Source organism: Anneissia japonica, unplaced genomic scaffold (genome assembly GCF_011630105.1).
Source record: "Anneissia japonica isolate Jap-2015-1 unplaced genomic scaffold, ASM1163010v1 scaffold287716_len795978_cov209, whole genome shotgun sequence".
In the NCBI taxonomy this organism is placed as follows: Eukaryota; Metazoa; Echinodermata; class Crinoidea; order Comatulida; family Comatulidae; genus Anneissia; species Anneissia japonica.
Window position 1 is genome coordinate 316990 of NW_022756589.1, and position 23118 is coordinate 340107.

At 32.3% G+C, this 23118-nt stretch overlaps 1 protein-coding gene across 1 annotated transcript in view; it reads left to right on the top strand.

Moving 5' to 3' along the window:
* Positions 1–3040: 3040 nt before the first annotated feature.
* LOC117124229 (tumor protein p53-inducible protein 11-like) overlaps positions 3041–23118 on the top strand; it is an 84483-nt gene continuing 64405 nt past the window's right edge. Inside the window, exons 1-2 of the mRNA XM_033270377.1 lie at positions 3041–3093; positions 21701–21782. Coding sequence (XP_033126268.1) covers positions 21750–21782 — 33 coding nt within the window. The 5' untranslated portion in view covers positions 3041–3093; positions 21701–21749. The remainder of the gene's footprint in view (positions 3094–21700; positions 21783–23118) is intronic.

Here is a 23118-nt window from a genome sequence, read left to right on the forward strand (position 1 = left end):
TGATGTGCATAATATGGTCATGATGTGATCATCAACTTTGACAAAAACATGTGGCTTAAATATGGTCAAGAACATAGGAGGAATATCATGACTAAATATGGGCATACAACAGTTTTTGTTTTTTTTTTTTATTTGTCAAATATAATTTGATAGCCTGCACAGGGCTAAGATTTCTTCTTAACACACGAGATGAGTAAACACAGCTTTCACATTTATTATATGAACTAGATCAAAATAATACACATAGGAGTATGGCGTAAAGATCAGGTAACTCCATAATACTCTTGAAACAATCCTTCAGTTCAGAAAAATCTCTCGAGGTTTGCAGATTAACCTCATTATTCCAATATTCTAACATTATTGCAAAACGTTTTACAGTATTGAAATTATATATAAAAAAGATAGGATAGGATAGGATGGCCGCAGCGATAGCTATGGCAACTTCTTTCATACTCGGATATTTCTTTTCTTAAGGGTTTATAAAGTTTATATAAATATAATAATATGAAAATACATTAAATAACGCCCTCTATTTCTGAAAATTGATCAAATTTCTCTGTGCGCTTGGCGACCAGATCTCTTAAGGATGTATTGTCCCCTGAAAATTACAAAAAAAATAATTTTAAAATTAATATTAAAAAAGTGTACCCTGATTTTTATATACTTGATAACGATAGATAAAAAAAAAAAAAAAAAAAAGCACATCCAGTGAATGGAATTTTTTCTATAACTTTCCGCTGTAAAATTATGGGTAAATATGTTCTGAATAGGTTTACAATAGTTTCTATATATAAAGTTGATAAATTGTATCTTAATTCAAAATCTGCAAGTTAATTTCAAAAATAATTTTTATGATGTTTTTTGGTATTTTTTGTGGGACAATACAAACAACATCGCCGAACATCGACGACATCGACTGTCCGTTGCTTTTTTTAGAAATTTCACTGAATATGATATTTCTCCACGACCAATTTTGAGCTTATTTACGGGTACAGAGAACAAAGACACTAAAAAATACAGTCACAGAACAATTAGAATACAGCACAAATAATATTAAAATTTACTATTATATTAAGATATTAGCACGTTATGGTAGCTGTTTCAAATCTATTTAATAATTGTGCAACTATGCAATACTTTAATAATCATGGCCAGTTATGTAATAAAAAATTATTAGAATTCGCACTTAACTTACGCTTAGGAAATCCGATTGATGTGGCGTAGGCCATTATCAAATATATCAGTGATCGTCTGTCAATATGGGATCGGAAATTTCTAAATGTCACCGCTCAGTCATAAGGCGTATTGCAATATCAAATTCGATGCTCATGTCTAACATTAAAAAAATAATAATATTCATAAAAACAAATACAATCATTTCCAATTTCTTATATGTATATAAAAAGAATATGCGTATTTCACTGCAGTTACTGGTACTTGTGTTTATATTGCGTCTCTTCCTTAAGGTTATAAATCGCAGTTCCTTTGCCTGGTCATTGGGTCCACATGCTTTAAGTTGAAGAGTTGCTGATGTGTTGCAGCACAAGTAGTATGATTCAGGAGATTAATCATTTAACACATTTTAAATGAAATAAGCTTAAATGGAAAGTCGTAAACGAGGTTAGGAGACGTTACTATACCTCTTGACCAATGCTGTAGATGACATGAAGGTTTTGCATGTGTAGGCCTAATAGCCACTTAAAAAGGTCCAGTATTAGAATATAATAATTATATTTTCTTACTCACTCCAACTAATGGTAAATAAGCAATTGAACTGTAATGCATCCTGGTCACCTAGTTGTTATTGTATTTAATTTATTATTATTATTATTATTATTATTATTATTATTATTATTATTATTATTATTATTATTATTATTATTATTATTATTATTTATTACTAGGCATTGGAAATTATTGTTACAAATCAGTCATCAGTCACCAGTCGGTGAAACTGTCAGCAGTCATGCAAATCGTTTGCGTGACTACTTCAAAACCCTAGAGTTCTGTAATTGCATTGTAATACCTTATTTCCATGGTTTCAAACATACTATACATATAAGTATACAAAAATATATGAAAGAATAAATATAATGATCTTAACAAGTAATAAATTAGCTTTTATCAGCTTCTAGCATTTTGGCTTACGTTTATATAATTACTCGCAACTCCAAAACTATATATACACTTACATGCTTTCGGTTAAAGTTGTACCGGTATTGTCCCATGCAAAATATAAAAACAAAATCATGGAAGTAATTTTAGGAATTAACTTGCTCATTTTGAAGTAACATAAAAATATCAACTTGAACATAGAAATGTGTGTATTTAAAACATGTTTACGCATAATTTTACAACGGAAAATGACAGAAACGTTTTCAGTCACTGGAAGTGTTTTACAATTTTTATTATCATTATCCATTATGAAAATCAGGTACACATTTGTAAAATTCAATAATTTTTATGCCGAAGGCCTATGTTACTGCAAAATGAGCAAGTTAATTTCAAAAGTATTTTTTATTGATTGATTTTTTTTTTTTTTGATTTTTTTTTGTCTTTTTCAGGGGACAATACAGCTTTAATGTCTCTCAAATAGAGTTAATTATTATTATTTATTATTTTACTATATTTAGGCTCATAGAGCGAGGTTTAATTTATTTCAAAATATTATCACATTTTATCGCAATCTGTGAAATAATTGTATTATCATTCATATATGCTGTTTGTTAACTATGTTCTATTTGTGCAATATCTTGAGCTATTTTTTTTTTGTAATATTTATAATGTTCGAAAATATTTATACTTTTGTTTTACTTATCAAGATGTAACAGAAAGACTTAATAAAAGTGGGCTTCCCCCAAGAAAGAGAAAAAAAAAATACCTATGAATATATGATCAGTTAACCATCAAATTTTAATAGACTTATTATTATGTACGGTACCTAAAGGATCAACATGTGATAGGTCATAAAAATGACCTAAATCTCTGCTTTGATTGGACAATGCGGCTGCCTTGATTGATTGGATAGTGGAGTAACTAAGCTGAACTCAATCTAGTGCTGTGTCTTGCTCGTGGCGGGTAGTCCGAAGTTTGGTAAGTGTCTGTTTTATTTCTTAAGATATATATACCTATATCGAGATCAATGATGATACCATATTCAAGTAGTTTCCATAAAACATCATGTGGTACAAAAATTAATAGACTGTCTCAGAGAGAAATGCGTCAACTTGGGTTTATATACTTTACCATCTTCCAATAAGTAGGCCTGCTGCTGAGAGAGGGACTGAGCACGCAGCTCGGATTCAGTCATTCGTCGCCGAGGTAGCCTGCACTTTACACTATGTACTAGGACCTGCTGCTAGGTTGTTTTTTTTTTGCCCACAAATACGAAGGACTATTTTGAATTAACGATTACTCCATATAATATAGGCACAGCTGGGGAATGGATCTGAACCCCCACCCCAGACTACGCCCATGACAGTCCTAAATTAGACTAGGCCTACCCTTCCTACAATGACCAGGAATTACTGCAGTAGGATTATTTGGCACGTCACCATAGAAATGATGTATGCAAAGTAGTCGTAATGTTAAGGTTGTATCAATGGTGTGAATGGTTAATGTGTCAAATATTATTGCATATCAAGGAAGGAGATATTTATGTACTGTAGCAGCTTTCGCAGTTTAATCATATTGGTGCTGCCCTATTTAATTTGGAAAAGTAGGTTTATTCCTGTATTACAATTGTACGATTCATGCATAATCAAGAATGAAATTACCTACCCATTAAACAACAGAAATTAAAGACCACTTTTATGCAGTTGAACATAATGTCAGATGAACATAAATGATTATTTTTCTATTAAGACCATAAAAATGCCCCTAAATTAGTTGTTTATTGCAGAGAGACCTCTAATTATGTACGGCACAGGTGTGGAATAACAATAATAATTATATAAAATTTATAACTATGGTAAAAAAAGTCCAATTAAATTGAACAATGCAATTTTTGCTGATTAGCAGACATTTTAATAGGAAAATAAAATCAGTTACCAACTAATTAATAAGAACACCATTATACTTTACTGATTGATGTATGATGATGAATTATGAGCTCCGATATAAATTTATAATCCAGGGACAGCCTGAGAAAAGCAGGTAGGAAAGAGTTAAGTTAATTTTTAATGTTATATGTTAATGTCTAAAGTAAGACATAATTTTAGGTAGATGGATAATTTGTGCTGGTCACATTATATTTAATAATAATAATATTATTATTTTAAGAATAATAAAAATAATAATAATATTACTAATGGTAATGGTAATGGTTGGAGACTTATATAGCGCATAATACATGGTCTCTATGCGCTCGGGACTAGATGTTGCACTTTACAATAACTTTCTCCTCCCCTAAGGGTCACTTCATGTCTTCAGCAACCAGTAAACCGGCGCACTTTCATCTGTCCACGACAGGGGCCGAATGAACCAGTACACCGGGGTAACCCCCTACTCATCTCGAAAGATGTACTGGGTTCTTTAAAGTGCACATGACCATTTGTGTACACTGGGCCTACAGTTTATAGTCCTTATCCGAGAAGACTTGTTCCACCACCAGAACTATAGGAGCGAGCCGGCCGCGAACCCGTGCCGATATTGTTGGCTATGATCACGGTGCCCCTGCTTTAACCGCTCAGCCATTTGGCCCACTCCTACTAGTAATGATAATAATAATATTGATAATGATTTGGAATATAAATTCTTGAATCGTGGTGGAACTGAGGTAGGTGAGGTCCCTGTTGGGAACTTTATGTCTTCTATCACGTCAGGTCAGGGAATTTCTATTCCCTGTACAGGACCTTGAAACTCCTGTTGGGAAATCTTGGCACTGCCACATGGGTGTCATGAATTATTCAAAATGAAATCACTGCAGTGAATGAATGGAAATAATTGTTGTGATAGTAAACTGTGGGCATACTGGGAATTATATTACATTGTACAGTAGTTTGACTTGGAACCTCAAGTATACCCAAAACAAAAATTCAATATTTGAATTTTGTACATTTTATATTTAAATATTGGAAATTAACTAACAGCATATAAATAATACATTTCCAATATTCCTTTGGATAGACCATTAAATAGATCAAATAAGATTATATTAGAAGTTGTCCAATGAGACATAAATGGAAACATTGTTCTCACTAATTTCCAGATCTTTCTTCTCAAAAATCCATAAATTTATTATCAACCAATTTCATTACTCTTGAAAGAGAATCCCACATGACAATTAAGGGGAAATTTGAACTTGAATGAAATCAAGGGTATTCATAAATTATTGGAATGATACTTTGATGCGTCTCTTAATTGTTATGGAAAAAATGTCACAGTTCTAATTTTCAAAGCAAGCTAGCTAGTTGGGCTAGGTTTAGTGAACCCGCCTCCTACCAATAATGATGATTTCATATAAAAACAAAATTTTACTTTTGGCCAATTAGCGTGCTCACTGCTATGAAAAAATTTAAAATTTTAGGGAAAAAAAATTTTTCTTCAGTTTTATTATGCAAAACCATTTGTAAAAATAAGAAAAAAAAAATATTTTGTTCGCCCTCATCTGACCATCATTAAAAAATATGTTTGCGAATCAAGGTATAAAAAAAGTTTTGTCTTTAAGATCAAAGAAAAAATTACATTTTTTATAGCTCACAGTATATCTGTAATGTTAGAGGTATTCTGTTATGTAGGAATAATTGCAGGCTGAAAACTAGCAGTTGAATGTACATACATACATAATAAAGAACATGATGCCTGAGTCAACAAAAAGGAACAGTCATACCAAGATTTACAGTGTTTTTGTTTTGTTTTACTACAGCATACGCTAATACCAAAGTCGGTGCAAACTGTAGCAGGGAACATTGCAGATCTCTCTTGAAACATTTATCTTGGCTTTGGTGATTGTTCTGTACCACATATCCAGACATTTAAAAAGATTTTGTAGGCTTTACAATTTGTTTTAATGCTTGTTGTGATGCCTGCTTATGTTGTAATCATTTTTGTTCAATTTTCATTTCATATTGTCAGTGCATTCTGGTAAAATAATACCCTTTGAGTGAAACAAACTTCTGTTTAAATATAATTTTGTTTTAATTGTAGGAATTTTTGCTTTGTTATTTATTGATTTATTTATGCTCTTGTGCAATCCAGTCCTTTGATTGGTGATGTATACTAAAACAATTCATTCTCCGATATCTTTCATTTATTGAAAATGTTTTCAATAAATGAAAGATATTGGAAGTTAATGGATTCATAATAAACCTGATAATAAAATGTAAACCTTGGGTTTATTGATATCAATACCATACTCAGCATGTAATTATAAACTTAATTGTATTTGTAATGATAAGATTTATACTTAACTGTATTGATTACACTGTAACTCTAGATGGTCTCATAGAGGCAGGTTGTGAGGACCCAAACGAGTAGCACATTCTAGACACTACATTATGAATAAATAAAAATTTCTCCATGAATTTATCATGACCGATTCACCTACTGCAGTTCACAGAGTGGTCGTGCTACGGGCTCTGAACCCCAAGGTCAGAGGTTCGAATACTGCATTGGTCATTCTCTTGTGACATTAAGCAAGGTGTTTAATCTTCATCTGTCTCCATCCTGCATAAATTGACACCTGATGAATGTTGTATTTCGAATATACTCGGTCTATTCTTTAAATATTCATGTACACTGTATGAGCGGAGGATGTTGCCACATAATATAATTTTTTTGTACGTATCTAGTTCCATCCACCTGCCTGATTAATGCATTAATCCCAACTGACAAAAGAGTAGTGTCAAAAAACAGTTTGTATGCAGGATTTAAAACAAAATTAAATGAACCTACATATTGTATAGATTGTGGGATGTCATTCATTATTTCAGGAGCAGTCCTAGAAAATGTTTTTAACCCCAATTGATTTCATGGATACTATTGTCCTTGGAAGAAGAGGCTTTTCTGAAAAATGCACATTTCCAGCCTACTCATTAGTTTGATGTGTGAGTTGAAAACCAAATTAATGATTGCTTAAGGTTATTTCAAAAATTTTAGGAGCAGAAAACACTTTTAACCTGATTGATTCAATTCAATCTTTATTGGTCCAGTATATAAAACAATACATTAGAAATTTTTTGTTTATATACTGCATTGTATAAAAGGAGGAAATTCAATATATAAAAGATTAAGAAACACAATTCAATTTACAATTCAAAAGAAAGGTTAAATTAATAAAAGGAAAAAACAATATTCAATATACAGTATACAGTTGAAATTAAAACCTAAATTTGGTAATTACTGTACAATTTAATTAATGATATAGATTGATATGATCCCGGTGTTCTCTCCATAGGTAGCAAAAATTATCTTTCAACATATTTGTTGTAAATTGCAATAGAATATGGGACAAATGATTTGTTATAGCGTCTAGGTAAGGAGCGGATACGGATATGGGATAGGAGAAATTTGTACTCGTAGAGTTGGTGATCAGTTTCAGAAAGTATATGTTTTACCATTTAGAGACTATTTTATGTTGTATTCAAGTAGAAGCTTGTGAGAAGAATACAAAATTATACTGTACCTATGTAGGAAGTGCAGGGGTCCCAAGTTTTGTGGGAGTATTACAAAAAAATAAGACTGTCTATAGCTATAGAAATGCAAAAATAATTATTATAGCTCAATCTCATAAATACTATACTGGTTATTTATGTACTGAAACTAGCGTATTCAAATATGGACACTTTTAAGGACGTCATTGTCGTAAGCAAAAGATTCAGTGTGGTATGTTGCATTGTCATTCCATTCGTCTTGGACAAAATGACGTACTGTATCTTATAGAAGGACATCATTGTCGTAAGCAAAAGATTCAATGTGATATGTTGCATTGTCATTCCTTTGGTTCTCGGACAAAATGACGTACTATATCTTATAGAAGGACATCATTGTCATAAGCATAAGACTCAACATGATATGTTTACATTTTGATGCCTTTTGTCTTGGACAAAAATGACGTACCTTTAATGATCATTTGTGAAGCAACTCTCCAAGGAAATTCATATTGATTGCGTCAAACTTGACAGATGAATCAAGGAAAAAAAGAATAACCTTCAAATTGCAAAATCTTTCAGTGGTCCTTTAATTCAATAGATTAGCTTTTCAATGTTTTTGATTGTTGTCTTAAATTCGAATTTATTAGTTTTCACTTTGTAAAACATTAAAATTATACTAAAAGTTTGAATAAAAATTTCAATCTATAAATCAGAAGTTACTGCTATAAAAAATATATTTAGCATTCTCAGTGTATTGAAATAAACAAAATATTGGCAAAATACAAATAGAATGATTAAAGGGCACAAAAAGTGTAGAATAATTGTAGAATTCAGTAAATTGTTAATAATTAGTTTTAATTAAACAACTGTATCCCATATTGTGTGGTCCAATATGTGCCTTTCTCACCCCACAAACATGATGCCTCATCATCAACATTATCAACTTTATTATCACCAAATCATTGTGATTATTATTGTCATCATAATCATCATCAGAATACTGTAATCATCATAATCATCATCATTATTGTAATCATCACCATCTCATTTATTTATTTGTTTATTGCATATTCGGCACAAAAATTTAAAATCAGAAAATGGCCAGAGGGGTGCCAAGAGGACACTATGGGCTGAGAGTTCAACACAAGATGTGGGTATCCTCTAAACCCCCTGACCAAACAAACAATAAATAACAAAACAGCACAGAGGCAAAAATGATAGTACATCAGATTAAAATAGCCAATAAAAAGATTGATAAAATTTAGATAAAATAGTAACATCACATCTTATTACTACCAACATCATTGTTGTCATTATCATCATATAATCTTAAAATTTCTATATAACCTTATACACCTAATTCTTCTACCTGTAGCTATAACGCTCCCTCACTCTCAATAGATCAATTTGACGATGTTTGTTTATAGCCCGTCACATGACAAAACTTAGATATTCATCCATTACAGTGTGATCAGTGTGAAAGTATAGGAAAAGGTAATGTTGTGGCAGCGAAAACAACCACCCACTGTTAATGTGAGAAATAAATGGCAAGGAATTAGGCAATATGATTGCTCAAAATAGTGTTTATTTACTTATCCTAGTGTTCTCCTAGCATTATGCTTTGAAATTTAAGTACGGTAATCCTTTGTAAACCGTAGCTACAGTACTGTAGCCTTACAATTGTGGTGTAGTTCGCGGGTCAAAGACCCTTGTGCATACCTAAACTGGCCATGATATGCATTGGCCTAGGCCTAACATTTGTCAAAAAATCTCAATGTTTGCGGTCAGTATCCTTTAGAGCATTAGCAAACCATTAAGGCAAAATTCTCAAGTTCGATTTTCAATCACTTTGGTAGAGTTTACTGGGAATTATGATGATCTTTACAGCAACAACAAGAGCACTCAGTAGAGAGCATACATTATCTCTGCCCACCGTCCTTGGGTCATACCTAACAATCCTTGTAACTGGCATTTAAACCTCTGCAGCTGTTTTTGAGATATTTTGAACACAAGAAACACGCAGGACTTTAAAAATTTAAATGACCCTCACGTTCACTCACAATTTTAAATCAAGACCTACACTTGACAATTTTTTTCCTTGTAACTTGGTTAAACTTTCATGAAAGTTTCATTCATATGCGTTGGTTAGTTTTTGAGATATCTTGTCTAGCACAAATTCCATTAAATGGTCCTCACATCCACACCCTACACCGGACAGTCACCAAAATTTAATCATTTCTTAATTGGGTTATACCTAACACTACCTGTTATTTTCAGTTATGTCTGTGCCACCGTTTTTGAGATATTTCGAACACAAGAAAAAAAAAACTGAAACAGCAAAGAATTACACACACACACAAACATCACAAAACGAAAATATATATCTCCTGGCGGAGTCGTGTGAAAACACTGCAGTGCCAGTCCATTGTTTACATCCAACACCTAAGTTAGGTCATGTGACACTCATCACCGAATCAGTCTATTAATAACACCACAATGCTTGGTCATTAAAGTTTAGAGAGTTGTACGTATAGTAGTTGAAGTACACATTTCCAATTTCAGAAGCATGGGGTTAATTGTTCAATCTTGGTTGAATTACTATAGTTTATATATAGTTTAATGTATAATTGAAGGCCACGCATACTGCATAGGAAATTGCATTATGGAGAATAATCACTCTTACAATTTTTTCCAACATAAATGGGCTGTGATTAGTGTCCCTAAAAGCAAGCTAAAAGCAATGAGAAATAATGACCTTATTATTCAGTAAGAATTTTTCTAAATGTGATCTCTATGACAATGAACCTTTGCAATTGCCATACCAACTGCTTTCCAGTTGCAGAATATTCAGTAAAAAATGCTACTTACAATAGAAAAAAATACGGGCAGTCATTATGACAATAGTTGGAGTGCGGTTCGCGTAGAGGTTGCGTTTCTGACATTCAGGCTCATGGTTACGAGTATATGGATATTCAATACAAGTTACTTCTATTAAGAGCTGAATATGTGTTCTGTAGGTTTTCAATCCAATGACCAGGGTTGATAAAGTAATGCACATAAAGGTAGTTTAATTACTGCATTGGGGTCGGGGTGAATAAATGAAAATGGTAAATTTTGTGGTGGAAGGGCTCTTCTTAATTCAAAGGAACATGATGCTTCCACCCATTTTACATCAAGTGCCATAGTTGGGATTTGAGGTCAGCAAGTAGGGTCTACAGTCAGTATAAATTGGGACATATCATTCACAGTTTTCCAAAGAGGGCTATTTTCATGTCTGCAAAATAAATACTGCTGTGTACCTTAATCTCAAATCCTTATTTTTTAGAGCATATTTTAAAAAACACCACCAAAATTTCCAATTCCCTTAAATTTCCTCCAATAACATAATGGTGACCAGTTGTGAGACAGAGATTAAAAATGATAACTAAAATAGCTGTTGGAATCAGGATTCTACAAACAGGTACTGATTCAAATACAAAACAATTTCAAAAGCTAAAATCATGATTTCTGCATTATCAGTCTGTTTTGTAAGTGTATCAGACATCATCTGTGTATTATGAAAGTGCTTAGGAACAATTCAAACACACAACAGCCTAATCGTTATTTGTCCATTAGGCAAGTCCACAATGGAATTATGTGATTTGATGCGGTAAGTCAAATATAGATAATTTGCAGCATTAAAGTATTATATCCCTGGCAATATTAAAAGCCATGTATGTGAGTACATAAAATGTTAATAATAGTGGATATCATAAGTAAGTGTTCAACATTTAAAACGCCGATGGTGATTTGATGCTCGAAGCTTTTTTATCTGCTGTATTTATTCGAATAAATGCCCAGGGCGTTTATTGTTGAGAAGGGTTTTTGAGGAGGCATTTATTCAAGGAGGTGTTCATTTTATTTTTGTGTCAAATGGATACGTATATACTTAAATAAACACCTCTTAATTTTACTGTAAAATATGGAACTACAACACAACCATCAAAATGTCTTATGGAGTGATCATAAAGACTTACTGATCCCAACCAGTTAAAAAAAATTCTATAGCTGAACATTACTATAATGTCTTGAGAATAATGTTGCTTCCATTAGATTTGTTTAGTCATTTAAGGGGCGTTTATTCAAGGAGAATATAAATGCCTCGGGGCATTTATTCGAGGGAGGCTTTTATTCCAAATGAGGCTCTAGAGGGGACATTTGTTGGAGGGGTTGTTTATTCAAAGTGGGGTGTTTATTCAGATACGTACGGTATTTATATTTTTCAAGGAAACCTGGTTCAGTGGCAGATCCAGTCCTTCACCCCTTTAATCCGCCACTGTGGTTACAAAATAATCACTTAAAATTTCAACCTTATTTAGCTCATCAATCACAGATAATAATATCTGAAAATAAGTTCTGTTCAATTTTAATTGGATCCAGAGATGTGTGTTCAGATTATTCTATTAATAGGACTGCGACTGAAAACAACCTCAGTTAAGCTTGTAACATTGATACATCGTTTGACTGACTTTCTGACAATACATGTAAGTTTTCACACATGCTTGATCATGTAGATGCGAAATGAATCATTTACCATATCTCTTATCAGCCATGCAAATCATCCAATACTATTATTAATTTTGCAGATGATATGAGAAGGTTGACATTCAATATCTAATAGTAGGTCTACAGTTGTTAGCAGTCATTATTTAGTTGATTGTTACTACATAGGTCAAAGGTTAAAGTTGATTACCTCATCGAATAAATTAAAATTTAACATGAAGATTATTCAGACATTTTTTAAATATGCAACCTAAAATTGTGTTTATATTTCCTGATTCTACTCTATTTAACAGTCATAGAACAACACCTTAGTTAAGTTTTATTGACAGATCGTCAGCGGATTTAGGTTTCAAATTAAAATTTAACAATTGCCTACATATTAGTTTTGAGAAATTGGATAACACTCAACTTACTTGGAAAGTTTAACTGAGGTGCATGTTCGGATTGCACTTTTCAGCTCGGTAAAATTAAGCTGGTCAGTTTTACTGGGCACAATCTACTTAGTTCAACTAAAGCGAGACACTTTTTATACCTTGTTTAGCAAACCTGCTGACTGCAAATATTGATGATTTCAAATAAAAATAAAATTTAATTTTTGGCCAATTATATAAATTTGAAGCATATAACCATGCTATTTACAATTACATTCACCAATAAAAAAATTTTTTTTTATTTTCTCCTCCGTCTGGATGATTTTGGCATAACTGTATGCTAAATAGGAAAACAAATTTTATTTCTATTTTTATTCCGCCTTCCTCCGATAATCTTTTAAAAAAAAAGTACTTGAAACAAGGATTAAAAAAAGTATCGCCTCACCGCTCGGTCAGTTTTCCTATAAGGCAAGTTTCCTGGGCTGTTTGCACTTCACTAATTATGGTAAAACTAACCAGCGTCTCGGTTAGTTTTACAGAAAAAAATACCAGTGCTATTGCTGTTGGTATCATAAAACAATGGTGTGAACAACCATATGTGTAAAACATGTTTGTGTGTATTCCTAGGCCTTGATTTGATTGGTCAAGTTGTTAAGATTTCCATTCTGGAAAAGTCCAGCAGGCTAATATCTCTAATTTTCTTTTCAGAATAGTGTAGGCTTACTGAAGTTTTTTTCCCTCCATGCACAAAGCAATTATCTACAGTAAGGGACCAACAATATTTTACTTTTTATTTAACTAAAAATATTCAAAGCAAACAAAAATATGCCAAAAATATTATTAATATTTTTATGGAAGGATGATAAAATGAGCTGTTACAAGCCCACGCTTGTCACTATGGTGGAATATCCCTCTGATTGATTAATTTGGTTTATATATAGTTTGTCAGATGGGCTAGGATTGCCATTAGCAAATCTTTACGTAGAGCGGAAATCTTTTTAAATGACGCAGCATATCATAGATGTACATATACTCAGATATTAAAGGAAGTAAATTTATCAATACACCAGGAGACAGTCATTTTATTTTCTGAATAACGATGTATATTTTTAAAAATTGACTAATCAATTTTATCCTGTATTTCAACACCTTTTAGCTACAGTATTTTTAGCTTATTAGTTTATTTATATGTATGTTGAACCTTGGGAAAAGAGTTTCATGTGAACATTCTATGTGACAATAAAGAAAAACTTGAACTTGAAGTTGTTTTTTGTGGATAGAGCCATTACCTGGTTTGTACACATGACCGACGGTAGACTTGCCACAAGTCTCTTATTTTTTATTATTTTTCTCATTCTGGACAGCGCTTTTTATTATTTTTCTGCTTCTGGACAGCGCCACCAACGAGAAAGTTAATTTAGAGACGGAATAAGCGACTTGTAAAACACTGAAATCAGGCACCAGGATGCCAAAAGAATGACGTAATCTTATATTTCGTATTTGGATAAATGGGCGGACCGAAATAAACAATTTCAACCAATCAAATGTTCATATTTTTGGAGCCACGAAATTTCAATAGTCCTGCCTAATAAAACGGGCCTAAAATATTTAGAATAGACCCTAGTAAGACTAATTTTGGCAATGGCAAAAACAATTAAGCTAGACTAGATGGCATACCATACAAATACAGCAAAACTTTAACTTTCCAGGAGGATGGCTCAGGCCTCGTCTAGAGTCAGGAGTAGTAGGCCTAGACTAGTAGAGGCTTGGCGTATTTTTAAGTTCTTACTTACAGAGGCCTACCTTTTTAACAATATTCTACCCTAAAGGCTTAAATCTGTGTAGCAGCTAGCAGGAGCAAGGTTCCTAAGTATAGCCTATGTTGTCAGTCCATGTCGTTCTCAGCAGGCCAGAACTATATACAGTACCAACTATTTTAATTCAAGTATAGGTAGCCAAAAGGGAGCTGGTTAGCTTGTTCTAGTCGAGACATCTGCATCTTCAATTTTGAAAATTTACCAAGATTGATTAATATGCAGTGAAGTTAGCCAATCACATGATTTACAAAATCAGTCATGCATACAATATCCCACATCAAATTTGATGTGGGAAATCGTACGCATGAATCGTTTGCCCAGGCCCTAATTCGAATAAAAAGAAATCGAGTATAGGACGCCAATTAAATTAGGTATGGCGCGCACTAAGTGCAATAAAGAGTGAGTAACCTAAAATTAGGGCCTGGAACCCAGGCTAGACCGACGGCTTAACACCTCAGCTGAAGGGCGAGCTAATTAGAGTGAAGTTCCTTTCAAGTACGTAACTGGCACAAGAATGATGATTTGACACTTGACCAGGCTAAACTTGCGTTCGGATCAAAATCAAAATTCGGACCGTGTGTTTCCAATGTGCTGAACGTCAGTGATCACACCAAATCAAAATTTTTGGATCAGAAGAGCTACTGAACTACTCAGAAAATCAAATCAGTGTGTAAAAATAGCAACATTGACATTCAGCGCATCGGAAACGTGCGGTCCGAATTTTGATTTTGATCCGATATGAATGCAAATTTAAATGTTCATTAGGGGTTCAGCATACTATATCCCAAGAGTGGTTGTCAGAATAAAGCAAAAGAAAACATTAATTTTTCCCACGCCCCTTTCTCCCCCCCCCCTCCCAAAAAAAAGAAAACAATGCCTCTGCAGGCATGCGCAAAGCCTTCAACCGCTGGTTGCAACCTTATCCAGCTTTGAGTGAACATTAAGTAAGTATTAGCATCATACTAATTGCAGTGGAAAGGCATGGTAATTTCCTACAATACTGTACTGCATTTCATACAGATTCTTTATGCTGGGTGTATAAAAAAGTACCTATGAAATGGATACTGTAGCAGAAGAATACTTTAGTTGTAGTGATTTTGACCATTAATAACCAGGTTTACTGTGATTGATGAGTGTACAAACAGAAATGAGGATCAATTACAGATGTCTTGTATTGCAAACAAGGAAGTATCTTCATTGCAGTCCATGTAGAGTTCGCAAACTGTGGCTTTTTTTATCAGAAAATTTGTGTTGGATAAAGTGCATATTGTGGATTCCTTGACTAAAAAAAGACACATAATATAATTATTTTTATTAATCGCATGGTATTTTTATTGTTAATATTACTCCTAATTTTATTGTTAGGAATATACTTATTGTTATTATTCAATTGTTTTGTTTATATTATCGATGCTGTTGTTAATGTTATTTATATTATTATAATTGTTGACATTATCGCCATTGTTTCTTTTAATGTACGTTGTTTGGTGGTGTTGTTGAGAAAATGCTGTCATATACCTATTAACTAATGTAATCAATCAATACTAATACTCACTTTAAGGAATGATTGTAAAACCAGGTTGGCATTTCAATTTGCCAGATGGTAAACGAGTGTTTATACTTAGAACATGTATGGTCTATAGCTAAAAGTTGCTGCAATGCGAGCATTCAGTGAAACGACTGTTTTGCTGCAATATGACGTCAATGTGAACGTCATCTTTCTTTAAGTCAATTGAAATGGAACACAGGAGAATGTTTCCTGCTATGCCGTGGGGACATATCATGAAAATGAGTAAATTAAAATAGTTTCACTTCCATGGGACTTGAATTAATTTGTAAACAACACCAACTATTAATAAACTATCTTCAGAATCACATCATTGCAATTGTTCAGAAATCACAATAAATATGAGTATATGAAATTTGTTGTTAATAATAAAAAAAAAAGATTTTTCAATCAATATTCAGTTAATGAAATTATAAGAAATTATGAAGTTTAGTATAACAACATTGTCAATTAATTATTAATCAATTAATCAGTGATTAGTAGGTTGATTGAATGAGTTCAGTATGTGTCTATAGTTTGTTGACCATAAATTTATAATTTCACTCTTGCCTATTCTACGAATGCTTTAGGAAATCTGGTTTTCTATATGGTTCAAAGACAAGCCGAACCAGTCACTTGTCGCAAATCCTGTTTCAAAGATAATGGCCAAACATGCTGGAATGTCAACATTTTTAAAATTAACTTTATATTACTGTAGGTATCACAAGTGATTTTTTTCTTATGTCTAGATATGTCTAATTCTATTTTATTCATAAAGAGACAAAAAAAAAGCAAATCGGCTGAATACTTTTCATTTTATGAACAATTTTTTTATTTTACCAAGATGAGGGACAGAGTAATTTTTTTGAATTTCTTATAATATCAATTTTCTTACACTTTGACACATCACATAAACTAAAATAAATGAGAATTTGTACTACAAATTGGGTTAAATGTGTTATATTTTATATTTATTGTCACATATCATTCACACACCCGTTAAATATCAACCATTTTGAAAAATTACCATCTTGAAAATCACATTATGTACAACTATACAGACAGCATTGGCGTCAAAATAAGCGTTTCAGCAATGTTTGTGACCCACGTACACCAAAAGTAACAAGTTACACACTGTTTCTTCTGTATTTTCTTCAAGCACTAGTTACAGGCTATACACTTAATTTTTTTCAGTTAGCACAGACTCTTAAATTTTGAGGTATGGGGAAATGAAAATACAAAAATGAGCAAAAATGACCATTGTCCCAACATCCAAAATTGAAATTTTCTCACTTATTTAAATTTTGGTGCATTATTACCTTTATGAACAATAATGAACATTATTATCATCATTTAAATGAAAATCAAGAATACCAACATCTTATCTCACCTAATCCCCTACCACTCCATTTTTCAATACAGTACTTAATTCGCCATAGCTTAACGGTCGTTCCATTATAATAAAACGGGTACCCTACCTTTTGAGTAGTTAATAATACATCGTCTAAGGCCTAGGCTAAATACACATTGTTCGAGTTAATTCATTAAACTGGTAATCAAACAACTTAGCCTAGATACTGCTTTATATACTGGTGATTTAAATAGTTATTACCTGGAATGGAGCCTTAGAATTGCACCTACTAGGCCCTACTAACACTAGATTGCTCCCACAATCACATGGCTCACTGGCGGCGAGCTGTGTCGCAGTTGATGCCTCACCACTCAGGTCATGAACTTCCTGCTTGTTAAATCGCGCTTGCGCACTTCCCAAGAGGGGTTATATTTTCTACTTATGTATTAAAATTAAATTGATGTTTATAAAATTACCTATACTAGGATGTAAAAATCTATTATTAACTTTGATTATAACTGTTTAAAATTTAGACGTAAACTTTAGAAACGCATTTTATACCGATTTCTAGCCCAGTACGAACAAAGATTTTTATACGGTTTTGAAGCATACAACAACAGCTATCAAATGACGTCAGTTTTGTACATGAACTCTTGACCGGGAAAGCCGCTGGAGCGTTTAAAATAACTAGACCCCGCTAAAAATCCCTGCAGCGATGGGCTGACGCGAAATGGAACAGCGAAAAGTGTGCCGTGCTTCGGCGGTCGTACAGAATGAATGGTACATGATAAAAGTAAAATAACAACATTAAATGATAAGGGAGACATTCTTTCTTTTGATATAAATTTTATTGAAAACAGTTAAGAATAATGGTAAGAAAAATAAAATTGAAAAAGAGCAATTTTCAATAATATAACCTCATTTCCAACAGTAAGAACGCAGCTGTTGTCATACCTATTTATATACCTATATATCATGCTATGCTGTTTTTCCCCCATTTTCAATGTTAAAACAGCAATTTTTAACGATTTGGTGAGAAATGACCAAAATCATAAACTTTAAAGGCTGATTTCTCAAATATTGTTTTTTAAACAGCTGTATGTTTAAACTCCTATAACTTTATATCGAAATGTTGGAGTTAAATGATTCATTTACTATTTTATAGCTAATTTTACTGTTTTTGACCCTGTATTAATATCTAAAAATCGATTTTTGCAACGAGTAACTGGTTTGACTTTTCTTTGCCACATATAATATGATATACAAGATTATTTGAAATCTGTAGATTTAGGCTTCCCAGGAGCATTTTCCAAATTACATGTTTGTTGCATATTAACAGCAATCCATGAAGTTCTGCAAGCATCAAAGAAAGAACACAAGTATTTCATAAATAAGACTGGGAACCAAAAGAACATTTGGTTGAGAAATAAAATATTACCTATAAATCATACTAATGTTGAAATTGTTATCCAGTTTTATAGATATATTTTTGCAAGTACAGTAAATATTTTATTTTACACTAAATATTCAGCCTCAGGTGCGAGTTTTTCTATGAAATTACTGGACTTCATTTTAATTCTGATGACTGTTCAGAAATGGACTCCACTGAAGGGTGCTCTCTACACGTCACTTCTAATTGGTTTTTCTCGTGTGGTTTTGATTCGTGTTCATAAAGAGATATTCTATAGTACTTCATATCAATTTAACTAGAAAATATCATTAAAAGTATAATGTGTTTTTCTTAAATGAATCGGGTATCTGAAAATATCAAATTAAACAGAAGTTAATTGAATTACTCATTAATTATATGCATTTAAATTGATCATGCATAAATTGAGCATACATATTACCGTATAATATTAGTATACCAAGCATCATTCATTTGTAGACTTTGTGTTCACTTGCACTGTAGTCATCCAATTTTCTATTAAAATGATGAATGCTTGGCTGCTGTCAAGATGTATTGGATTTGATTTAAGTTTTAAAATATATTTTTCTTCAAAAGGGATATATCCTTTAAAAACAGAGTATGTCAAGAAATACATTACAGGTTTCAATCATGCCCATATACTGTATTGTAATCAAATGGTCATTAAAGCCAGAAAGTAGCATTTCTTTCTTGGTGGTTTATTCACCATTCACCAAGGATATAGTCTTAATCAGCAAAGCTAGTTTTCAGAGGAGTACTGGAAGGAGAGGTTTACTAATTTTAAATAATTTTAGGTCTATTTAGTGTACTTATAATACATAATACCCCATTTATGAAATTATAAATCTTAAGCGCATTGTGATTTAGACGCTCTCAAATAGACTATTGGTGGCATGCAAGTGCATCGGTCCATCCAATTTTAACGATAGGTCATTATAATGCATACTGTAGGATTAGGATAATTCCTAGATGATTATTATATCTGTCCTGAAAAATAAAAATGGCTCAGGTAGAGGAAGTAGAAGAAGAATCATAGGCCTAAAGGCTGTTTTCCAGTAGACGAATTTTATTGCGCGCATCAAACGTTTTCACCTATATGCATGCGCAGATTAATTTTCATTGTGTATGGGTAAACACATTCAATTTAAAGAACACAGTAATGTTCATGTATTCTCTGAGATATTTGGGCTGTTGTGCGTGAACACGGTGTCTAGGTCTCACAGGTTCCAAGTTACACAAATTTTAAGATGGGGGACTTCTTTTAGGGCTATGGGGATCCCCGAAAATCAAGGTCCATCTCATTAGACTAAACTGTACATACTTAAGGAATGGAATTCCACTTTTTCATATTATATTCTTTAAAGTACTACACATAATCTTCAAGGAAGAGATCTAAATTTTTGAAATGAGGCAGTACCACTTTCATACAGCCATAGACGTAATATAATTATACAGATAATATAATGTCAGCTCGTTGTTCCAGTGACTAGAACATCCACATATAGTTGGAGAGCTTTTACTGTCGCAGCTTCAACTTTGTGGAACTCCATACCCATTTCCATCAGACAGTGTGTTACTTTCAACTCTTTTAAAACCAAGCTAAAAACTTTTTTTTCCCATCAAGTTCTTCATTAATTTAACATGACATCCTTATTCCATTTTTTATGTACAGCGCATTGAGAGCTTGCTGACTTATATATTATTTTATATATATATATTATATATATATATTATATATTATATATATATTATATATTAATGAACTATTATTATTATCATTAATAAGTATCTAATAATGGTATGATTCATATTCTGTATATGCTAAATACTGAAACATTTAGGATTTTTTTCCGTTAAAAAATAAAAGACAACAATGGCGAAACCGGGGGACACATGTCCTCTATATGTCCCCTCCCTAAATCTGCCATGCTCTTTTTTTTTTTTTACTTTGTCTTTCTGTTTTATGGCCAATGAATAATAGCTATAGAATGACAGCCAAGCTTCCATTCTCTCTAATCTACCTGTTTAATTTGGACTTGCTCTGTTAAAAAAAAAAAACCCTAGATGCCTTTTAATCTATATTATATATTATATATATATTATATATTAATGAACTATTATTATTATCATTAATAAGTATCTAATAATGGTATGATTCATATTCTGTATATGCTAAATACTGAAACATTTAGTATTTGTATGCCATTTAGGATTTTTTTCCGTTAAAAAATAAAAGACAACAATGGCGAAACCGGGGGACACATGTCCTCTATATGTCCCCTCCCTAAATCTGCCATGCTCTTTTTTTTTTTTTACTTTGTCTTTCTGTTTTATGGCCAATGAATAATAGCTATAGAATGACAGCCAAGCTTCCATTCTCTCTAATCTACCTGTTTAATTTGGACTTGCTCTGTTAAAAAAAAAAACCCTAGATATAATTACCAAAAAAACAAAAAAAAAATACCTGTAATTTATCAGAATTCTTGAAAAATTGATGTCAACTTTTGATGTTAGCCTATACAAGCGTAATATAATTTTCATTATGTTTCATCGGTAAAAACATTAATAAGCAAATTTGCTGTAGGTGAATCATCTCTTTTTTTTCTCCTTCTCTTTTTTTTTTTTACCTTGTTTCAGATCAGATATTGCCTACCAGTCCTTGTTTACCTGGCAGTAAAATAGTGATGTAAAGAGCAAAGCATTAGTTCTCAAACCCTAGGGGGTAGTTGCTGAACTGTGTTCCTTGTGCAGTAGAACAAATTGTAGACATAAAACGATAGTAGGAGGATTTGTATGGACAGGAGGATTTTATCTTGACTCATCAGTCATTCGTTTCCTAGGTTCAGTAATCTCGAACAAGTATAAAGAAATTCTATTATTATTTTGGATTTATCACCTAATCACATAAATTATCAGAAAATCATGTTCGTCATGAAAATAACAGAGTGCCGATGAATTTACGGTGATTGTCCGTTGCGATGATTCTATCTTTGCCAATATGGCGTCATCATACAAACTCATTACAGTAATGCGATTCTTTGTGTTATTACAGTGGTAACGTCTTGTGCTCGTAGTTGTATGGTGGAATTTTAGAGGAGAGCATGTCTTGCAAGCCTAATACGTGCAATAAACAGGTAAGACATTCCATTATATGAAACTTCTGGCGGGCTAGTTAAAAGATAGTGAGGGAACTCAAAAACATATTATGTTTTTTTTTTTTTTGAGTAATGTATGATATTCAGACAGTGATGGTAAACTGGCAAGTTTAAGGCATGCATAATTGTAGGCTACATCATTGACTAGTGCTTTATAATGATGTGGTATTGAAGGCTTTAATTTGCTTTCTTTTGTGCTATGCTTGTTGAGTTTGTTATGGTAAGAGACTTGCACAATACATCCACTACACTTTTTTTATATAAGAACAGTAACATATTTTGCAAAGGCTCAGTTTTCTTGATTTGGGCCAAAACGTTTTTTTTTTTTCTTATTTTACACACTTTTCAAAGATAGAAAATTATTATTGTAGCAGCATATTACTGTTCTGTATTTATAGAGGACATAGATAAACCCTTTTAAACATTAATAAAATATATGTAACTACTTTGATTTGTTGGTTTTTTATTGAATGATTAATGCAAACCTCATTTGACATTTTACCTCAGCCTCAATTATTTCTTGTTTTATTCTTATTCTTTAAATTCAGCTTCAGTGTTCTAATACAACGTGTTCTCATTAAAAAAAAAGACAAGTGTGTATGATGTCCTTTGCATATTTTAAATAGTTTAGCTATCAATTGAAGTTGAAAGAAATATCGGTTTCACAAAAAAAAATCTAAGATAATATGTCATTCATACTATAATACCTCCATGATACGTCTATAAGTATTCTTTACATAAACCCTTAATTTGTCTGTATAGTTTATCAGTTTAAGTCAGTGAATAGTTATTTCTAGTTAGATTTATTTGGTGCTTTCAAATGAGCAATTTTTTTTTACTGAATTTTTGGGGCCTTTCCAAATTATACAGTGCCACAATCAATATTGTTGAAGTTTAGAATACTATAGATCTATTATAGTAGCCCACATTTATCCTGAGTTATTTAATGATGATTTTAGTCAAATGTTTGTTTGACTTAAAAAATGTTGTAGATAATCCTAGTCTCGCATCCATGTAGTATCATATGGATATATCTATATAGCTTCTTTAATTTCAACTTAACTAAATTTATACCTTTTAAGGGTATCATGTTTTTAAAGTCAAAACTTTAGCAGGACAATCTATGTTATAAAGATTAATGATGTACTCTATAAACATTGCTGGATCCAAGTTTTTTTTTGTTTTTTTTGTTTTTTTTGCCAGGAGAGAATGCTGGTTATGCAAGGATATCCAAGGTTGGGGGAGGCTCAAGCCACCTATTGTGGTGGTACATGGGGCTATTCCCACTGGAAGCTTTGGAGGCTTTTCCACTGAT